Here is an 18,854-nt window from a genome sequence, read left to right as displayed (position 1 = left end):
GCGTATATCAATAAAATTCAAATAAAGACTGATCGCATGATAGATAGCCCCCACAGTGCCCCCCACATTGTACGGCACCAAACGCCCAAGCCACCTTAAAAGATATGACAACGAACTTCAAATTGATATGTTTTCGAAAAATCTGAATAACTTTGGAAATAATTAACAGTTTGAAAAGGGTCTTGGGCTCTTTTTGAAGGTAAGGAATCGTCTATTCTATATACTGCGTGACGTGTTTTTCTTTTGTTTAGATCGCTTTATCCTTTTTAACTTCCTGGAAATGATATTCTCATCTTTATTTATCCACAAGACAAACGAGTAACGTTTTGTCAAACGGGGTAAATTCGGACATTCTTATTGGGGCCTGTAGTCTTGGGTGCGCCACTGACGCGAAATCGCGAAACCAGGTAGCATTTTTTAATTGCATTTTAATAATACGAATTCTAACCTAACTTTAAGGTTATAATTTTTTAGATAGTAAATATTCCACATATAAATTAATAAAAATTTATTTTAATTTCACTTTCATGTCAAGGTAAGTTAACTGAAGCTTATAATTTGTTGAAACATATATAAAGATGAAAATTCCATAAGTAACATTAGTTTTCGATCAATCTTAAGTGTTTTCATCCGCTTATCATTTTTAACTATTCAAAATGATAAAAAATTTGTTTTTAACCACAAATTAAAATGCATACTAAAAATGCTACCTGGTTCTGCGAGTTCACATGTTGGCCGCACTGAAAAAATAGAGGGAATATTGCAGCGCAGCGGATCCCAATATTGATAGTTCTGCGATTACTTAGAGGTTTTAACCAGAATCTTGAACTAGTTAAGGCATTAACTTGATAAACGGTAGTTTATCAATGTTCCATAAGTCTCGATAGTATTTGAGTAAATTAGTAAGAAAGTTTAAGAATGTTCTCGCTAGATTTTGCCCTTGGGTCAAATTTGGTGAAAAAAGTAGCAAAATTTCAAGTGTTTAAATACTTACAAAAATTGTTTGACAAACATTATTTTACTTATTTTAATGCATTTTAATAATAATGATAAAAATGGAATTGCTTTGACCATAAATCCAGTCTCGGAACTGTTGTTTCTTTTGTTTCGTTCTCTGTTTTATCACGCCTGAGTAAACAGCCCCTTCCCCAAGCTCCTCTCATCCATCCCCGCGTCAATTCTCGGAAAGACTAAACCCAGATTCGAATGTGTCTTCAAAATTTACGAAAGAACTATGAAAAATGTTTATTATTTTCAGTCATTACAATTTTTAGAAAACATATATATCAATTAAAATGGAATGAGCAGCTTCTGAATTGAAAATTGAATTGAAAATTTGGCAACGCTTAAATTTCAAGTTTATACAAATTAGAAATGTTAAAATATTTTAATTTGCAAATTTTAATTTGCTCCGAGTATAATCTGAACATATACAAAGTTTATATTTATTTAAAGTTTATATTTATTTAAACTATGAAATCATCTCAAGCTTTATTACTGGTAGAGAATATAAAACTGTACAACTTTTTAATAATTTCAAATTAAAATCCTATAAATATGAATTTCCTGAGACTAAAGTTTGAATCCATCCAAATAGGAAGCTTGAAACATTCGAGATTAAATTTATTAGATTTATAATTGATTACAATTCAAATAAATCGAAATTGAAAGCGTTCAAATTGCAAGATTTCAAATAAAAGAACAAAGCATAATTTTACAATTTTGCATTTCCCACGTTTAAAAAGTGCCTGAAATTAACATATTCCGCCAGCATAAATCCTCACAAAAAAATCTTCAAAAATCGATAACAATCTCTTTAATATCTTCTGCATCCTCAATCCTTTTTTTCCTATCCCAGAGTAACAAAATACGAAACAATCACCATAAATCATACAAGACACAAATAAAATTTCATACATATTTACAGAGTATATTTTTAGCATTCATTCAATGCTGCAATCTTTCAGTACATAGAGTAGTTACTGATTTTCGCATCTCGAAACAAAGTCACCAAACAATTGTACAGTTTCATACCGTCCGAACAATACGGATTGTTTGTCTGAGAAACCACTATAACAATAAGGAAATCCTAACCATTACCAAACTACTTTGACAGTTTTTGCGGTAGTCTGTGGATCATTGAAAACTATTAGTCTCGATTTCGCTTTCATCGATGCGGAAAGATGGCATTATGGATAATAAGTAAAAAGAAGAAAAAAAAATTGCTCGATGGGAGGTTCAAGATAGTCGAAAGACAGAAAGGTAAGCAAGACAGAGACAAGGTGGGCGTCCTCAACGAGAGTCAGTGCGTGACGTCAGGTTTACATATTTGGCCAGCAGACGTATCCAACCAAAGGATTTCACGTCGAGCAGTTTGCGCGCATCTCGATAAAATATCGATAAAATCAAATCAAATCTAAGTCAACAAAATATAATAAAACGGGCATTGTTGCGCGACTCATTGCGAAATGCTGGATCCGTTAGATCTCGGTTACTCAATCAAAGGCGACATGCTTGGTGACCGAAGCCTTTCTACCAAAACTGTTCTTGAGTCGGTAAATTTGAATTTTTTTTCAATTTTCGGGACCTCGAGTGACTCACGAGACTCACACAAAGTCGAAGCACAGATCATTATTATGCATTCTCATACTAGACTCTAGAATCCGTGATGAACGTGTATGCATAAAACTCGTCCTTCCCAGGACCACTTCCGCAATACGTATGCCAAGGATCGAATAATTTTTATTAACTTGATAACTCGTTCAGCCAGACCTGAGAGATGAAACGTGAAACTTTTGTAACAATAATTATTCTGATTTACTCATTAAATGCAAAACTGTGTATTCGTTCCAGACATTATGAATTTTATTGAAAAGATATGAACGTTTATTTGGGTGAATTGAATGCATTGCTTAAGGGAATTTGAAAGTTTATTGGAAATGAAAGGGGGAATCTATTTTATTTGTTACTAATAGATTTTTATGGCCGATATATAAATTGATCCATCAGGTAAATTAATTTCTTTCAGAAGGAATAAAATTTGATTTATCTCGGATCAAATTATTTTGTGCAATTGCAATAAAAAAATTCTACCTATTATTTTTCTTAGTTTTGACAATTCTGATAATAGTGATTGAAAAAGAAAAGCGCCCAAATGGCTATTCATCCATTTTCAAAGAGCATTTAGATTAAAATGTTAAAGGACGAGATTGTCTAACGTTGCATATTGCTCAATTTTAAAGGAACCAAATTAGAATTGATAAAAATTGGTCAAAATGGGAAGCACCGAAGATTGAATCAATTAAACCACGTGTTCTTATGAAGTAGTCCTTGAAAATTGTTTGGGTACTAGTTACCTAAAAATAAGGTGAATCTCTGATTTTGGCAACCAAGCAGACAATGTTTAAAGTGAATGACACTTTTTTTATTGCATATAGGCTCTCTTATGAGCATCATTTTAAACTAGAGCTTTTTTTATTGTACCTAATTACAAAACACGCAAACAAGACAATATATAAAGCTAAAAAATGTTGAACAAATAATTTATTATCTAATCAAATTTATCCAGAAAGGATAATTTTAAAACATTTTAACATCTATTCCTAAACGACTTTGCAAAAAATTCCCTGCTTCCACTCACCCAATCTCGTACTCTTTTACTCAAGAATAAATACGTGAACAGGTGTTTCTTGTTGCACTAAATGGAACACTTAAGTTTCACTATAAAAAACCGGAGAATGTTGCAACGCAAATCTCAAGCAAAAAAATTATACACAAACAAACACCTTTAAATTGAAAAAGAAAATCCGGTTTCACGGACTTAGCACTTGAAACTTAAACGTCAAAGTCTTGGCCATTTTAAAATATCAACAATAATAATTGGCAATTTTTTGCCAGTCTTTTTATCGACACATGGTTCCAGTTCTCCGAATCCTCGAGTTCCCGAGTAGATTCGCGATACAACTAACCAGAAAGGATCTATCAATTCCGACTATCGAAGATCACGTCGAGGTCGGCCTTCGGTCAATTTGAAAGCTTCCGCCCAATAGCGCTGCTCGTTATGGGAAAAGCAGGTGAGTACGTGAGGAGATCGCACCTATTCCGCTTTCCAAAACAAGAAAGCGACATCATCACTATATCAATCAGGAGAAGAAATAATTGAAAATTTTATTTTGTTATTAAAAAAAAAACAACAGATTTTTAATACTTTAACAGGGTTTCTGCTAATTTTCTTCCATCATGCTCCCGAGTTTTCTCGGTTATGAATATCAAATCTCCTTTTACAAGAACTATTTTGAAGCTTTTGTGGTGACAGTTTAATTATAATTATATGTATTTAAAACATAATTAATTTACAATGACTTAAGTATTAAAATAAATATTTTTTTCTTTAAATTTTCTTCTTTATTTTTTTAAGTATTAGGAATCATTTTTATCACAATTTTTTTAAATAACTATTCAACAAATCATGAATAATAATTAGTCTCTAATACCAAACAATATAAAAACTATATCCAAATTTTGGGTTTAAAATCTTCAAAAATCGAATTTTTTTTTAAATTGATTAAAATATTTACAATTTTTTAACTATTTTTTAAACATTTTTCCAAAATATCACATTTTCCAAAACTTTGAATGTAATTCTTGGCTCGAGTTTATATTCCCGTAATTCCCAAAATTGAGAATATATTAGTCTTACTTGTTCCAACTTTAAATTTAAAAAAAAATTTCATCGCTTTTACGATATAGTCAGAAGTGTTATAACAATTTCAATCGAGCATAGTTTGAATTCATCGAAATTGCAAGCGTCAACCTTTACATTTTTCCAATATTCAAGTATTAAAAGCGTAAATTTGCCCAAACTTATTCCAAATTTTATGATTCAAATTGGAAGCATCAACAATTTTATTTATCCGAAATAGAAACATTAAAATTTAATTCGTGATGTTTAAAGTTATCTAAATGTAATAGAAATTTTAAACGCTCAAATTTGGAAGAGGATTAAACTTTAGATTCATATTTATAAAAACGAATGTCCAACTTCAATCCAAATGTATATTGAGAAAAATGAATGATATCGTTTATGCTCTTTGATTTATAAATTTACGGCAGCAATATATAGATGTTAAGCCGTACATTTTGAATGATAATTTTTAAATTCCCAGATTATAAAACTTAATATCTAAGTTCTACGCCTTGTTATCTAGAAATTGCTATTCCAAATTTAAAAAGCCAAGACCACAAACAGTTAAATCAATTCCTATTTATCAGTGGAAGGAGTTAAAATGTTAAAAATTTAAATGCACATGTGAATTTATATCCACAGGACAACTTGGAAGACGTCACCTTCGGGATTTAAAACACAATTACTGAAAATAGTCAAATTGTTATAAATAATTAATGTATTTATAACAATTCTTTTTTGCTGCAATAATATTCAAATTATATGAAAATATGTATCAATATAAAGCAAAAGACTGTTACATTCTTGGATCATTTTGTTGCAGAACAAATTGTACCTTCAGATTTATTATGAATCATTACAATTTGAATTGGTCCTAGTTGGAAGCAACCAGATTTTAATTAATCCAAAATTCAAACCTAAGCAGGTGAAATAATTTCTCTAGCAACGAATAATCATTGAATTTAAAAGCGTGGAAACAGTATAAGTGACATTTATATTGATAATTTTTCGTTACAAAAAACATCATTTACGTAAAAAACTCTATAAAATAGTAATACAAATAAGAAACTGGTATAGCAGATAAAAACAATCATTGTCATCTGCGTTTGAATTTTAAAAGTCCCCTAATTCTAAAAATCTATCTCATTCAACATGTTTTAAAAGCAAACTCTTTGAACCCACGCTTTTAATTTTCTTGAAACATTAGGCCACTGAAACTCAACTCTACATCAATTAATTCTCACTTATGTATCACAGAATTCGTATCATAATGAGCATCGTAAAATAGAACACGAATACTGATTGGTAGTCAAGTCAGGAGTGCGATGACATTCTTACATATGAATCAAGATAAACAAAAAAATTCAAGTCCAAGAACTATTTTTAAGCAGTCGCACTCTCTAGCGACTAAAAAGTCTGCAGATCTGAAGATGAGTGCGTGGGATATTACACAACTGTTTTAAGCTCATACAAACAGTGATTGTCGTTATGCAAAAAAAAAAAAAAAGAAAAAAACAACAATTCCAATATAAACAAATCATTCCGGATTATGAGATCTACTCTGGACAAGCGTTGACTCATAAGAGGCATGAAAAAAAAACAGAGTGCAATAAATTAATTTCATCTACAGCTCAGGGTTAAAGGCCCTTCGAAATAAGAATGTGCAATGAAGTCTGTCGTAAAAAGTATAAATGTACATTAAAGTGGATTACTAAAACAGATACTTAAGCCTGGAAAACGTGAAAGCAGAGTTCAAATCCAGAAAAAAGAGAAACTCGGAGAAATTGGCACCTGGGCAATTTTTTTATGAGAAATTGTAGGGTATTTTGAAACTTGATTGAAAAATTAACAAATGCCAATTTATTATGTGGTTGAAGTTCTGAACGTTCAAATGAACGAAATTTTTTACTGATGACTTTGCAAACCAGGAGAAGTGCAAACAAAATTTAATTTATATTGATAATAATTTATTATTGAAAAAGAATTATAACGCATATTTTAAATTGCTGTTGGAACACAATTAATGGGTGAAATAGAAATGTCGAAAAATATTTCGTTCATTTGAACGTTCAGAACTTCAGGTACATCAATTTATTCCAATGGCTAAGGATATACAATTTTAATGTATACCACGTAAAAGTAGAAAATTCAGTCCTTTCGTTCAAATAGAAACTAAATTTAATTTAAAGTAATTTTCTAGAATTTTAAATAAGAATCCTGGTATCAAGCTGCTAAAAATATTGGAAGAACGTTATGAAAAATGAAATTCGAGGTAGCAACTGCAGGACTGATATCTTTTCATATTAAGTCGCCGAGATGATAAATGATAAAATATGATAAGGAGGGTTAAGAAAATTAAAAGGTTTTAAGATGACGCTAAAAAGCACTATTAAATATTAAAAACGACTTTTGTAACAACAGATTTTTAATGATTTTCATACTCAAGAATATTTTCTCTTTTTAAAATTCCATCATTAACAGTTAAATCGTCATACTTATAAGTACATAAAATTACATTTTTTTTCAAAATTTGTCATTTGGTCGTTAATATAATTAATAAATAATGATACAATGTAAATTCGAGACTAAACTTATCAATGCTCTTAAACTCAAACTACAGTTGTTTTTTCAATTTGTACATGAGAGTACATTCGATATTTGAGGAAGCTCTACTCAATAAATCTGAATTAGTTTAAATTTAACTAATTCAGTCAGTAAACTCAATTTTGACTGAAAAATTAGTTAATTTAAGTTTTTGACTAATAAATTAGTCAATGGGCCACTGTTTTTACCTTGCCAATTGAATTAGTTAAAAAAATTACTAATTTTTATTAGTCATTTCTTAGAACTACCAATTCATTAGTGAATAATCAGCGTAACCACTGTCAGGTTGTTGACGCAGAAAAAGAGAAGATTATTTTGTTACTCAAACATACTTTCAAGAATAGGCAAGAGACTATTTCAAAGAAGACACTAGTTATTACGGAAATTCACGAGAAGTACCCTGGACTTTTCGATCAAAACGAAGAAATAGTGAGTTTATAATAAATTTATATGAGAAACTCGCTTTAGTCTTTTATATTGCAACAGGGAATACAGTTGTTCACCTGCTCAATTTTAGGGAAAATAGAGGACTTTTGCTTTTAAAAAAAGGTCTCTAGTTTTTACATTTGTTATTTAATTAATAGTTCTTTTCTTCGCTGCGATACCACGTATTAAAAATAAATCTCATCGTTCAATTTAAAAAACGATTTGAAGTGACGTCTCAGAAATAAACATTTGCGTTATGGACATGCGCGTCTTTCTGAGAGCGTCTCATTTTTGACTTATCAATTAGTAAATTTTGACTAACGAATTGATAGAGTTTTGAGTAACGAATTAGTAGTTTTGCCACCGCCCGTCATGGCGACCAGTGGTACGCCACGTCTAGTGTTTGACTAATTGAATTGCTTAGACGAAAGTAACCAATTCAACTTTAATTATGAAAATGATAAAACTTTAGAATAGCGGCATCTCCAGTATGGTCCTGTAAAGTTTAAACTAAACAAAAACAAAATTCAATCGATTAATTTCAAATGAAAAAGGTAGGGGAAAGCATTTTCAGAACATAAAATCACTTTTTTATGAAAAAAACAGGCCGAGATGCGTTTTACGTACCCGATTGAAATCACTGCCTTAATCACTAACAATTAATCCTGATCGAAATTTCTTTGACGACTTCTGTTCAAAATGACTAATAACAGCAAGATAATAATCAAACAAAAGGGGTAAGAATGTTTTTGCAAAAAAAAAAAAAGTGCTCGAGAAGGATCGGTCGCATCTCGAACCCCTTTTCCAGTTCGTTGTAAAAACATTCTTGACCCTTTTGTTTTATTATTATCTTGCTGTTATTAATTATTTTAAACAATTTACATTGATTTAGAGCCATTTTGAGCAGAAGACATCAAAGAGATAATGTGGCCTGAAAATGCTCTTCACCCGCCTTTTTCATTTAGAATTAATCGAAGTTTAACAAATTTTGGTTCGTTAGTAAGTTTAAAGGACCATACTAGAGAAGCCGCTATTCTAAAGTTTCACCATGAAAATTAATAAACATTTTTCATTCACATTAAAATCAGTTAAATTAATTACAATCGATAATATCGTGTCAAACAAATTTTACTTTCTGTACACGCGGTAGCATATTCTATTTTTGAAATTAATAATTCTGTAGATGTAAAACAAATAATGGCTTTATTAGTTCTTACATTTTTCTTAAGTTCCCACATTGACTAAGTTCAGAGAATTTCCCGAACAACTTAAATATTGTATTTTCAGATATCGTACACTTAAAGAGAATTAGGCATTTCCATTTCAGCCACCAGCTAACTTTACTTCGTTGACTGCTGAGGGGAAAACAAGAGTTAAATGCATGATATTCGGTCAATTTTTGCCCTATTTTGCTAATATCTTTGTAAAAACTAATTTTTTCTATGTAAGTATATTCGAAAAATAATTTTAATTTTTTAATTATTATTTAATGAAATAATAAAATGATACTAATTATTATTAATTACAAAGATATTACAGAAATAATGTTTTATTCCATGCATTTGGCCCATTGTTTTTCCACTCAGCTGATTGAAGTGAAAATACCTAATAGGGGAAAAAGTGGACGTTTTTCGTAAATAGGGTGAAAAAGAGTAATATTATAAAAGTGGAAACTCAGGGGAATAGGGGAAAGACTACGATTCCTGTTTTCCAAACAAGAGTAATTTTTACATTCTCATTCCTGAGAATGTAATGTAATCGTCCAAATTTTCGATCTCTGGTTTTTAACGGATCTTCACGTTTCGGCACTCACAGAATCTAAAAATGATAAAATTTCATCGGTAGGCACGCTACATTTTGAAGGATTTGTCCAATCGAGTCCGCATTTGATACACTTCTGAAGGTACCCAAAATGAAGGCTAAGTTCGTTGAACATATATTTCGAACCAAAATTAAAAAATTGGGAGCATTTAAAAAATTTTTGAAATATTTTGTTTGAAATTTATAAATTTTTTCAGGTTTCTTATAGATGGGTGAAAGACTTGCAAATTATCTCAATAAAATTTTTTATTTTTATGAAAATTAGAAAAGTTACACTTTTCAAAAATTTGAAAAATTTCAAAAAATAGAAAAATTTATTTTTTTCATAGATCCAAAAATTTCATTCAAAATTTTCACTAGATACCAAATATATTTCAAAACTATTCTAGCCGAATTTTTAGATTAGCCCAAAATTTAAAAAATTAGAGCCTGTATAACCTTAACTTAACAGTTAACTTAACTTAGCTTAACAGTTATGTTAAGCGCGAAGCGCGATTATCGCAATGAGAATGTAATCGTCAAGGCCGTAAGTACTTTGAGAACCTTCTTTAATGAAAAATTTAAAAAAAGTGTTCAGCATAACTTAAGAAAACAGAAAATGATTAAATAACCATAGCAGGGCCCTATTAGGATAAGGAAAAATAAAATGTGAATATTATTTTGCAATATGAGAATAAGCAGTACCAGGCCAAGGTACACACAACAAAATTGTGATAGACATTTGATATAATAGTTTTTAACATAGAATGTAGAAAATTTTTCATTGTGATCTGTGCACAGATGTGGAGGGTAGTGCAAAGATTGAGCGCGGAGCGCGAGGTAAATATATTATCGAGCGCGAAGTGCGAGAACCAACAGGCTCTCCCTGAAAGTGAAATTCCGATCATGAAAAGTGAAAGAAAAATATTTCGCATTCAATAAAGTGGCAGACTACTTTAAAGTGCGCGGATGAACATTCATGAAGGATTTCTCACAAGCAATAATGCCTTCATTTTCTACGCTAACGACCTTTGAACCAAGAACGACGACTTTCAAGCGAGACTATTTTTACGGTGATCTTTTAATTAGACAACGCAATGCCTGAACCCTCTCATTTACGAGTTTCTTGAAGAGATCTAATCATTACTTAACTTTTTTTTTAACAATAATTAATCATAAAATCCGGTATTTTTTAATGATCAATTGGAAGTTATTAAACATAAATGGGGATCTCACATAAAAAAATAGACAAGATTGGTCCAAGTCCTTTTCGGAAATTTCTATTAGTTTCATAAACTACAAAGTAAATGCGTGTCGGTAAAATCAACCGAAAGGCCTTTTCCATACATTTTACGCAGGGTTATTTTATAATTTTAAATGAAAGATAAATAACCATTAAAACAAATTAAATGATGAAACGTCCGAGAGTAGAAAAGCATCACCCCAAGTTCAGGCAATTTATTCAATTGAGAATGGTTTGAACAAACGAGAATCATATCAAATAAAGTGCATGCATTATTTTACCATTCATTTTTTATTGAATTCTACACGAACTAGAATTTATAAGCTTTCATTCTATTTAGTTTAATTTTTTATAGTTGAATTTCGAGTATTTGTGGAATAAAAGAGTTTGTGTACTATCTTTTAAGCGAATCGGCGACTCGATTAAAAATGCATTGGATAATAACATTTCCTCAGAAAGGCGATGATTTGACTGTGAGATTAATGAGTTTTAACTAACCGATTAAGGCACTTAAGGATAATCGTATCAGTGGACAAATTGTCTTTTTAGAGACGACCTTAGGAAACATTCAATTAATTTATGGGGTCTCAAGATACTTGCTTAGTTTTGTTTTTATATTCGCGATGAGTGTGGCTCGAGCTCAGACAACTATTTATAGTGAAGCACATGCAGTGGAAACTCGACAACGCGAAAAAAGAGAAGAATAGAACCCTACTAAATGACCATCTGATCAGTTCAAGGACACTCAAGCACAAAGTGGTTAAGCTTTGCGATAGTTGTGAATCCTGTAGAAATTTTTTCTATCGGCTTTAATGAAATAAAAGCTCCATAAACTGAAAAATGTAACGGTTCATTATTATTGTATCCTGGATTTGTTGAGAAGCAAATTGATATTTTTAAATTAAATTAAGCAAATTTTCTCATCATAAAAACTGACCAAAACTGTTTAAATTAATCCAAACTATGGATGTTTAGATTAAAATTTATCGAGAATGAAAGCATCTAAAATTGAAAAGCTCTCACATTTGAAAGTGTTCAAATTAAAATGGTTTAATTTATAAAAAGTGAAACAATTTCTCTCCTTAATTAAATAATGAAACTTTTACGAACGTGAAAGCTCTTGAGAAAGTGAACGTGACTGGCTTAATAATATCAATAATTTAAAGATTTGAAGTCTGCTATTTACCTTCCTGATTTTCTAATAAAGAAAAATTCGCATGATACTTTTCAAGATCGACTCTCTCGAGTTTAATAGTGTTCTCTTATGAAACACTAAACACGCATTAATGCCGGTATAATGTATTGCCACTCGTTTCTCACTGGTGCAGCGAACTTTCACTTGATTGACATTGTTTTAGTTCATCTATGCAGTGCAGCTGATATCAAAAGATTAAGACAATAATTAATTATTTTCAGACTTTGTAACCGATAAGTGTTTAGTAATAAAACAAGGCCACCTCATTAATCAATAACTTCAATATATCGGATTCAAACAAAAGAAATTGTTTCAATTAAAAAAATCCTAATTATTATTAAGTTTCAGTAGCCTAACTCCAAGTAAATAGTCTAACCCCTACGAAAAGTGAGAATAGCAATGATTTACAATCTGTTATTAAACGTCTGTTTGCATATAAGCCTTCTGGTAAACCGTGGATGAGTAAAAGTATCAGAATCGATCGTCATGAATGATTCACTATTGTGATGCGAAAATTATCCAAGACAAAGTTAAGAAGCATTTACAGTTAATGCTATCAACCTCGAGAATTTTTATATTGCCTTATAATCGTGAACAATACATTATTTTAGTAAATCTACCAACATTTAATTTCTAATTTTCTTTATATTTTTTTAAAAGCTGAAAAAAATTGATGTAAAAAAAATGTAGACGAAAATGATCTAATATTGAATATGAATTATCAATGATAACTCGTTGAAATTTATCAACAAAAATAGAAACTTAAGAATTCATTGGCGTGAATAAAATAAAAAGTAAAAAAAAGAATAAAGGATTCGACCATAAATATGCCCACATGAATCATTTACTGCAATATAGTGTAATTTACATTGTATTTTGTACAATGCTCGTTGTTATTTGATCAAAGAAAATTTGAGCCATTTTGCAAATTTTTTCTATAAATTTACGAACGCAAAATAAATTAATTTCTTTTATTTGTATAGTTGCGCTACACGCTTTTATCAAATTTTAAGTTGTGTTCGCCCAACAGCTGTCTTGGCATCAAAAGAACATCCCTAAACTTGCAAATAAAATTCCCTTACAATTCAATAAAATAGTCTAATTTTAAGAACCATTTCTCCAAATTCTATCACTTCAAAAATGTAAAGCCGGCCCTTCCAATAAAAAACTTTCCAGGAATAATTAATTGAATCTAATCAATTTCCTGAAGCCAAAACTGTATTAAAATGCGCTCTAGACAGTGAAAACAAAAACGTGTTTCATATGATGTAAAAACTTGAAATAATCTACAAATCGTTATTATCGGAGGACAATGCCAGCGATACAATTATTATCAACGGAAAGTGACGTATCCTCTTTCCGAAGAAGCCAGAAATAGGAAATGACTGAAAACCCGAGAATTTAAATAAATAGGCAATGGGGGATTAAACACATGCAACGAACGCTTTGTCTTTTTTGAATAGACTGGAAACTGAAACCTCTTGAAAACCCTCGAGGTTTTCACGAAAGTGGGAAACCGAACAGCGCACACGAATATCGACTTCTCACTCTGGCTGTGATGGTCATCAAAAATAGGAAAATATAATTTTCAACTCACCGAAAAGTGGCTCCTGTTTTTCCACTGGATCAGACGCACTTAATGGTGAATTGTACACTAAAAAACGAACACTTTTTGATCAACGGGAAGGGACTGCCGAACAACTTGTGGACAGCAACGAACGGATGGTTTCGCGACAAAAGGGGAGAAACGCGACTGATCTGTGAAGTTGGCTACAAACAACAGAAATCGATATATAAAAGATGGCGACCCTCTTCGATTTTTCTAGAGCCCGCGAATCCACGTGGAGAATTTTAAATAAACAATTATCATACAAATATTCACGAAAACGATACACTAATCTCTATTATAGAATGGAAATTTAGGTGCACGAAATAAACCAGAAAATTCAATTTACTTTAAAATATCTTACCTTTTTTCAATGTAATTAATAGAAGTGTCAATAGAAAAGTTAACCTCAAAATTTTGTAATCCGGTTTTCACTTTTCCAAACGAGTTCTAATTTAAAAATACTAGTGAATGAACGTTTATGGTACATAAAAATAAAGTATCCTTTAACCAAAGATATTATTTTAACTACTTGCTCCGGGTTTTCCAACGAAAATTTAGTACTTTCACGGAGAATCCTAAATGAGCGAAATTTCGAGAACTCCCACGAGTTAAAGTACTACTACGTGGATTTTGCGCATGACATCACAGAATAAATTTTGGTGTTCACCTTCACACTAAAGTATGTTCTGTTAATATTTAATTCATTTAAATGTTTGAAAATTGGGATGATATTGATTCAGTTTATAAAGTGATTACTTGTAAAGTGATCTTGAATAGTATACGAATTGTAAAATTAAAAAAAAATGAAACCCCAGGTTTTGAATCTTTACAAAAATATTTTGCGTTACGGGCAAAACTTGAAACATACAGATAAATATTACTTTCAAAACCGAATCAGGAAGGCTTTTAGGGAAAATAAGGAATTGAATGATGAAAAAAGCATCGATTTCCAATTGCAGGTAATTTCATGCAAATTATATTGAGTAACCTCTAGAAATCTAACCTCACTTTTGTTGTCTGCTGAATTTTCGGCCTTTACATATATTTTCCAGCGCATTAAATGTTGAAAAGTTCGATTTCCCTCTTATATGTAGTCTTAAGTCACTTTTTCATTTAGACAGTGGCTACTTGTACGGAAACTTCAGTACAAATAGCCGGATTTTATCGGTACACGTAGATATTACTTTTGAGAAGCCTTGAATTTAAAATCAGTCTCTTTAAGATCTGTCCATAAAATATGTTACTAATTTTTAGCTGTTTTTGAACCACCTTCGCCCTTTGATGATCATAGTGTACCCCCTCCCCCCTCATTAGAAGCAACGTGGCCTTGAATTCTCTCAATATAGAGGAAAATGGATGATTTTTCACGGAAACACGCGAATATCTTTTAAATTGCATTTGCAACAAATTAGTTGACTTTTCAATTAAGAGAAAAAAAAACAATTTTCAACTAGCTAAATTCAACTAAAAAATACGAATTTTTAACCAATTAGTTGATTTCTGAATTAAAAAGACAAACCTGTCATTAAACAGTTGAATTTTCAACTTATACAAAGGGTAAATTTCTAAAAAAAAAAAAAAAACTGAATTAAAATGTTCAGATTCAAAATTAGGTTTTAACTAAAATAACGACGAATTTTGTACAAAAAGGGTAAATTTCCAACCTCAGAGGTGAATCTTGAAAAAAGATTAATTTAATTTTAAACCAATTTTTTAAAGAAACGTTTTAACTGTAAACACAGTAATTGTTCTGCCTATCAAAAAATATTCTCAATGTAACATGTGATAGTTAATATTCGAATAAAAATCAGTTGAATTCAACCAAAAGAGACTAGTTTCCAGTAAAATTTTTGAATCCTCAACCAAAACAGATTAATTTTCCAATCAAACAGTTGCAATTTAAACAAAACAGAACGAATTTTCTACAAAGATTATTCGTCTACTAAAGAAGACGAATTTATAGAAAATACATTAAGTTTCGACGAAAAAGTTGAATTTTCAATAGTAAACACCAAAAAATTTTTCAAATAAAATCTCAGTTGTCAAATTCCAGACCAAAATATAAGAGTAGACTTTTTAACCAAAAATATTGCGAGTCTCTTATTGTTTCATATTAATTCAGTTTGAATTTCAGCGAAAAAACGAGAGAAATAGGAGAAATAAGTTTTTTGAAAACAAGACAAAAACTAATTCTTCAAAAAAGGTGAAGAGAGGATTAGGGGAAAGAGTGTGAAAACTTTAATATGAAAATTTTTTTCAAACTTATTAACTTATTATTGAATCGTTGTTTTTGGTTGAACCCCCCCCCCCCCCCCTCACATTGGTAACGTAGTTTATGGATGGCCTCTCACTCATAATTTTGTATTTTATTTCAGAAGGGATACGCTCTTTTAAAAAACAAGAATGTAGTGTAGAAAATGGCCTCTAATATCCCAAAAATCTTGCAGTATTTGTCTCTGCAATTTAACAGTCTGCTTTACCGAACTTCGATCAAAAACTCTACAAGTTTTTCAAATCCATTTGGTGATCTGAAAAAACATGTACACTTCATTCAGCTTCGTTTCAAATCGTACAAAAAGAACTTGGATCTCTCAAAAGTGCCAACACTCAATGAAAATGATCTGAAAGAGCAATTTGTTCGAGGAAGTGGTCCAGGAGGACAATCTACAAATAAAACATCAAATTGCATTGTTCTGAAGCATAAACCTACAGGTATAGTCGTAAAATGCCACGAAACCAGAAGTCAGTTGCAAAATCAAAAAATAGCTCGAGAAATCATGACTACGAAATTGGACAATTTGCTGAATGGAGAAAACTCTGTCGAATATCAAAAGAAAATGTTAATGGAAAAGAGTTCCTTGGAAAGGAAAAGGAGGCAGAAGAAAATGTTAGAGTTGAAGAAATCATTTAAAGAACGTGAGGGGCTGACTTGATTTTTTCAGTGTAGTTACAAAAATATATCACGTACAATCTTACATACTTCAGTAATAAAGTACAGTCTTATTTTGAATCTGCTTTTTTTATTCATGCTGATGAAATTCAAAATATCCCCGAAGTTTTAATTATTTAATCAAAGAACACCGCACAAAATGTATGAAAAAAGCCTTTCGGTGACAGTGAGTTAATTGAAATTTAAAAACTCAAACTCTTAAACCTAAATATTTTTTCATTTGTGGATTTTAAACTTGAAGCATAACAATGTTATAATTGAAAGGCTCAATAATTTACTCTAAAAACTAAGCTATTACAAATTTTATTTTAAGCTGAATAGGTTTAAATTTGAAGTTCATTTAATTTTCATTCGTTTTAAATCAATAATTGTTAAATTGTTTTTTATACATCAAAATTGAACACTTTTATATAGAAATTAAAGATGGAACAATTAAAATTGTATCGTTTAAAGTTTTATTTTAGCACTGAAATTTTAATAATTCAAGGCCTTATACTTTCAAGTAATTCAGCTTCAAATATGTATTTTATGTGGAATTATTCATTTTGAGCGAACAGTTAAATTTTGCTGCATATTACAAAAGTTATATAAAAATTTGTTTAAAGACAAACAATAATTAAATAGGGTTTGAGGAAGAACCATAAAGTTCAATTATGAATTTATTTATTTGAAATTTAAAATAGTTTATAAAATTTCAATCGGACGTTTACATTTGTTTAACTTCTAAGGCTTACGAATTGAAACAGTCTTGTAAAATCAATTATTTTTTAAATTTGTATTATTTAGGTCTTCAAAACTGCATTTGAAAATTCTTTAAATTGAAAATATACGCTTAAAAATCAAAGATCAAAGGTTGAAATAGAAAATAAAACGTTTCCATGGTAAATAAAATACAAAAATTTGAACTCCTAAAGCCAAAAATGTTTTTATTCAAACCCATAAAAATTTAACTGCAAAATTAAAGGTATCAAAACGGAATTATTTAATTTAAACATGATTTTATTCGAAATTTTTGTTATTCAAATGATTAATATTCACACGTAGAAAAAAGGAAAAGTTTATAACGATATAAAATAATTATAAATTAAGTCCAACTAAAAAAATTCAAAAAATATAAATTCAAGCCCTAATTTTTATTTTGTAAATTTTCTTAATTATAGAATTTCAAGAAATTTTAAGCCTGTTTTTGATTAAAAATATTTAAAAAGATTCCCTTGAATTTTTTTTATAAATTTTAATTTTTCCACGAATCTCGGACACATTTTTTTTATTGTCTTAAAAACTTTCAAATTTCTTAAAAAGCATCAGAGTTTTATTCCAAAACATTTAAAAATCTACATTTTGTTTAAAATTTCTTATCTGTTTTGAATTTAAAAAAACTTCTAAATATCTTTTTAAATAATTCCAATTTCCCATTTAAAAAATTATGTAAAATTAAAAAGATTGCGCTAAACCCTTCCACTATCTTATTAAATATTCTATTATTATTAGTGTTTCGAAATAATTTCAATTTTCCTAAGAATCTAAGATAATTTGTTTATTCTTGTGAAACCGTTCACAATTCTTTAAAATTGTCTAAAATTTTGGTTTAATATTTGCAAAAATCTAAATTTTCTTTTTCTTTATTTTAAATCATTTCAAGTTTGAAATTAATATTGAATCTTTGAATAACTTCTAAATATTTCAAAACTTACTTCGGTTTTTTTCTACATTAACAAGTGTTCAATTGTTGTTTTTACATAAAAAATCTGTAATTTCATTTAAAAATAAAATTGGTTTAAAACCGTAGCGTTCAAAGTTTAAATTCAGCTTCGAACATTTAGTTGATTCAAGGTTTTCTATCACAAACAATTCAGTATAAAATTATTTAGTTTGGAGTATTTGAATAATAAAGGCTTGTTTTAAATGAAATGAAATATTTGATAAATAGTCAATATATTTTCTTTTTCTAAATTAAAAAACTTTAAATTGAATGGTTTAAAAATGTAATAATTTACACTAAAACATATGAATGGATTTTGAAATTTAATAAAAGCATTTAATAGCTTTATTAATTTGAAGTTATTCCAAAAATATTATACAGTATTAATTGGTTTCTTTTTTGTAAACTGAATTATTTTATAAATGAAAATGTAAACAATTGATGTAACATAAAAAAAAAGAATTAAAATTGAACTTATTTCAAATATTCCCGGCCTCAACAAATTTCCGGTTTGTCGGTTCAGCGGCCACCCCGGAAAGGCTTTTTACATACATGCCGTGCGGGGTCCTTTTGATGAAAACAAAGATTAAAAAAAAAAGATAAAAAAGGAAATCGGCGGATTTGAATAACGAGAATAAATA

General features: G+C 29.8%; 2 protein-coding genes across 4 annotated transcripts in view; one reads left to right on the top strand and one right to left on the bottom strand.

Moving 5' to 3' along the window:
- The window catches only part of LOC117168131 (dnaJ homolog subfamily B member 6-like), a 64,126-nt gene extending 49,542 nt beyond the window's left edge, over positions 1-14,584 (bottom strand). The window contains exons 1-2 of one of the 3 annotated variants that reach the window (XM_033353545.1): positions 13,923-14,352; positions 13,550-13,722 (exon numbers count right to left, since the gene is read on the bottom strand). The gene's annotated coding sequence lies outside the window, so the exon portion shown is untranslated. Of the gene's footprint in view, positions 1-13,549; positions 13,723-13,922; positions 14,353-14,564 lie in introns of those variants that run through there. The other 2 variants (XM_033353546.1, XM_033353548.1) reach the window with 2 other exon arrangements.
- LOC117168132 (probable peptide chain release factor C12orf65 homolog, mitochondrial) lies at positions 14,401-16,571 on the top strand. Its single transcript, XM_033353551.1, has 2 exons — positions 14,401-14,520; positions 15,937-16,571. Exon 2 carries the CDS (start codon positions 15,979-15,981, stop codon positions 16,492-16,494), a length of 516 nt encoding a protein of 171 aa, XP_033209442.1. The 5' UTR covers positions 14,401-14,520; positions 15,937-15,978; the 3' UTR covers positions 16,495-16,571.
- The last annotated feature ends 2,283 nt before the right edge of the window (positions 16,572-18,854 follow it).

The sequence above is a fragment of the Belonocnema kinseyi genome, chromosome 2 (assembly GCF_010883055.1).
Source record: "Belonocnema kinseyi isolate 2016_QV_RU_SX_M_011 chromosome 2, B_treatae_v1, whole genome shotgun sequence".
Taxonomy (NCBI): domain Eukaryota; kingdom Metazoa; phylum Arthropoda; class Insecta; order Hymenoptera; family Cynipidae; genus Belonocnema; species Belonocnema kinseyi.
This window is presented reverse-complemented; position numbering and strand designations above follow the sequence as displayed.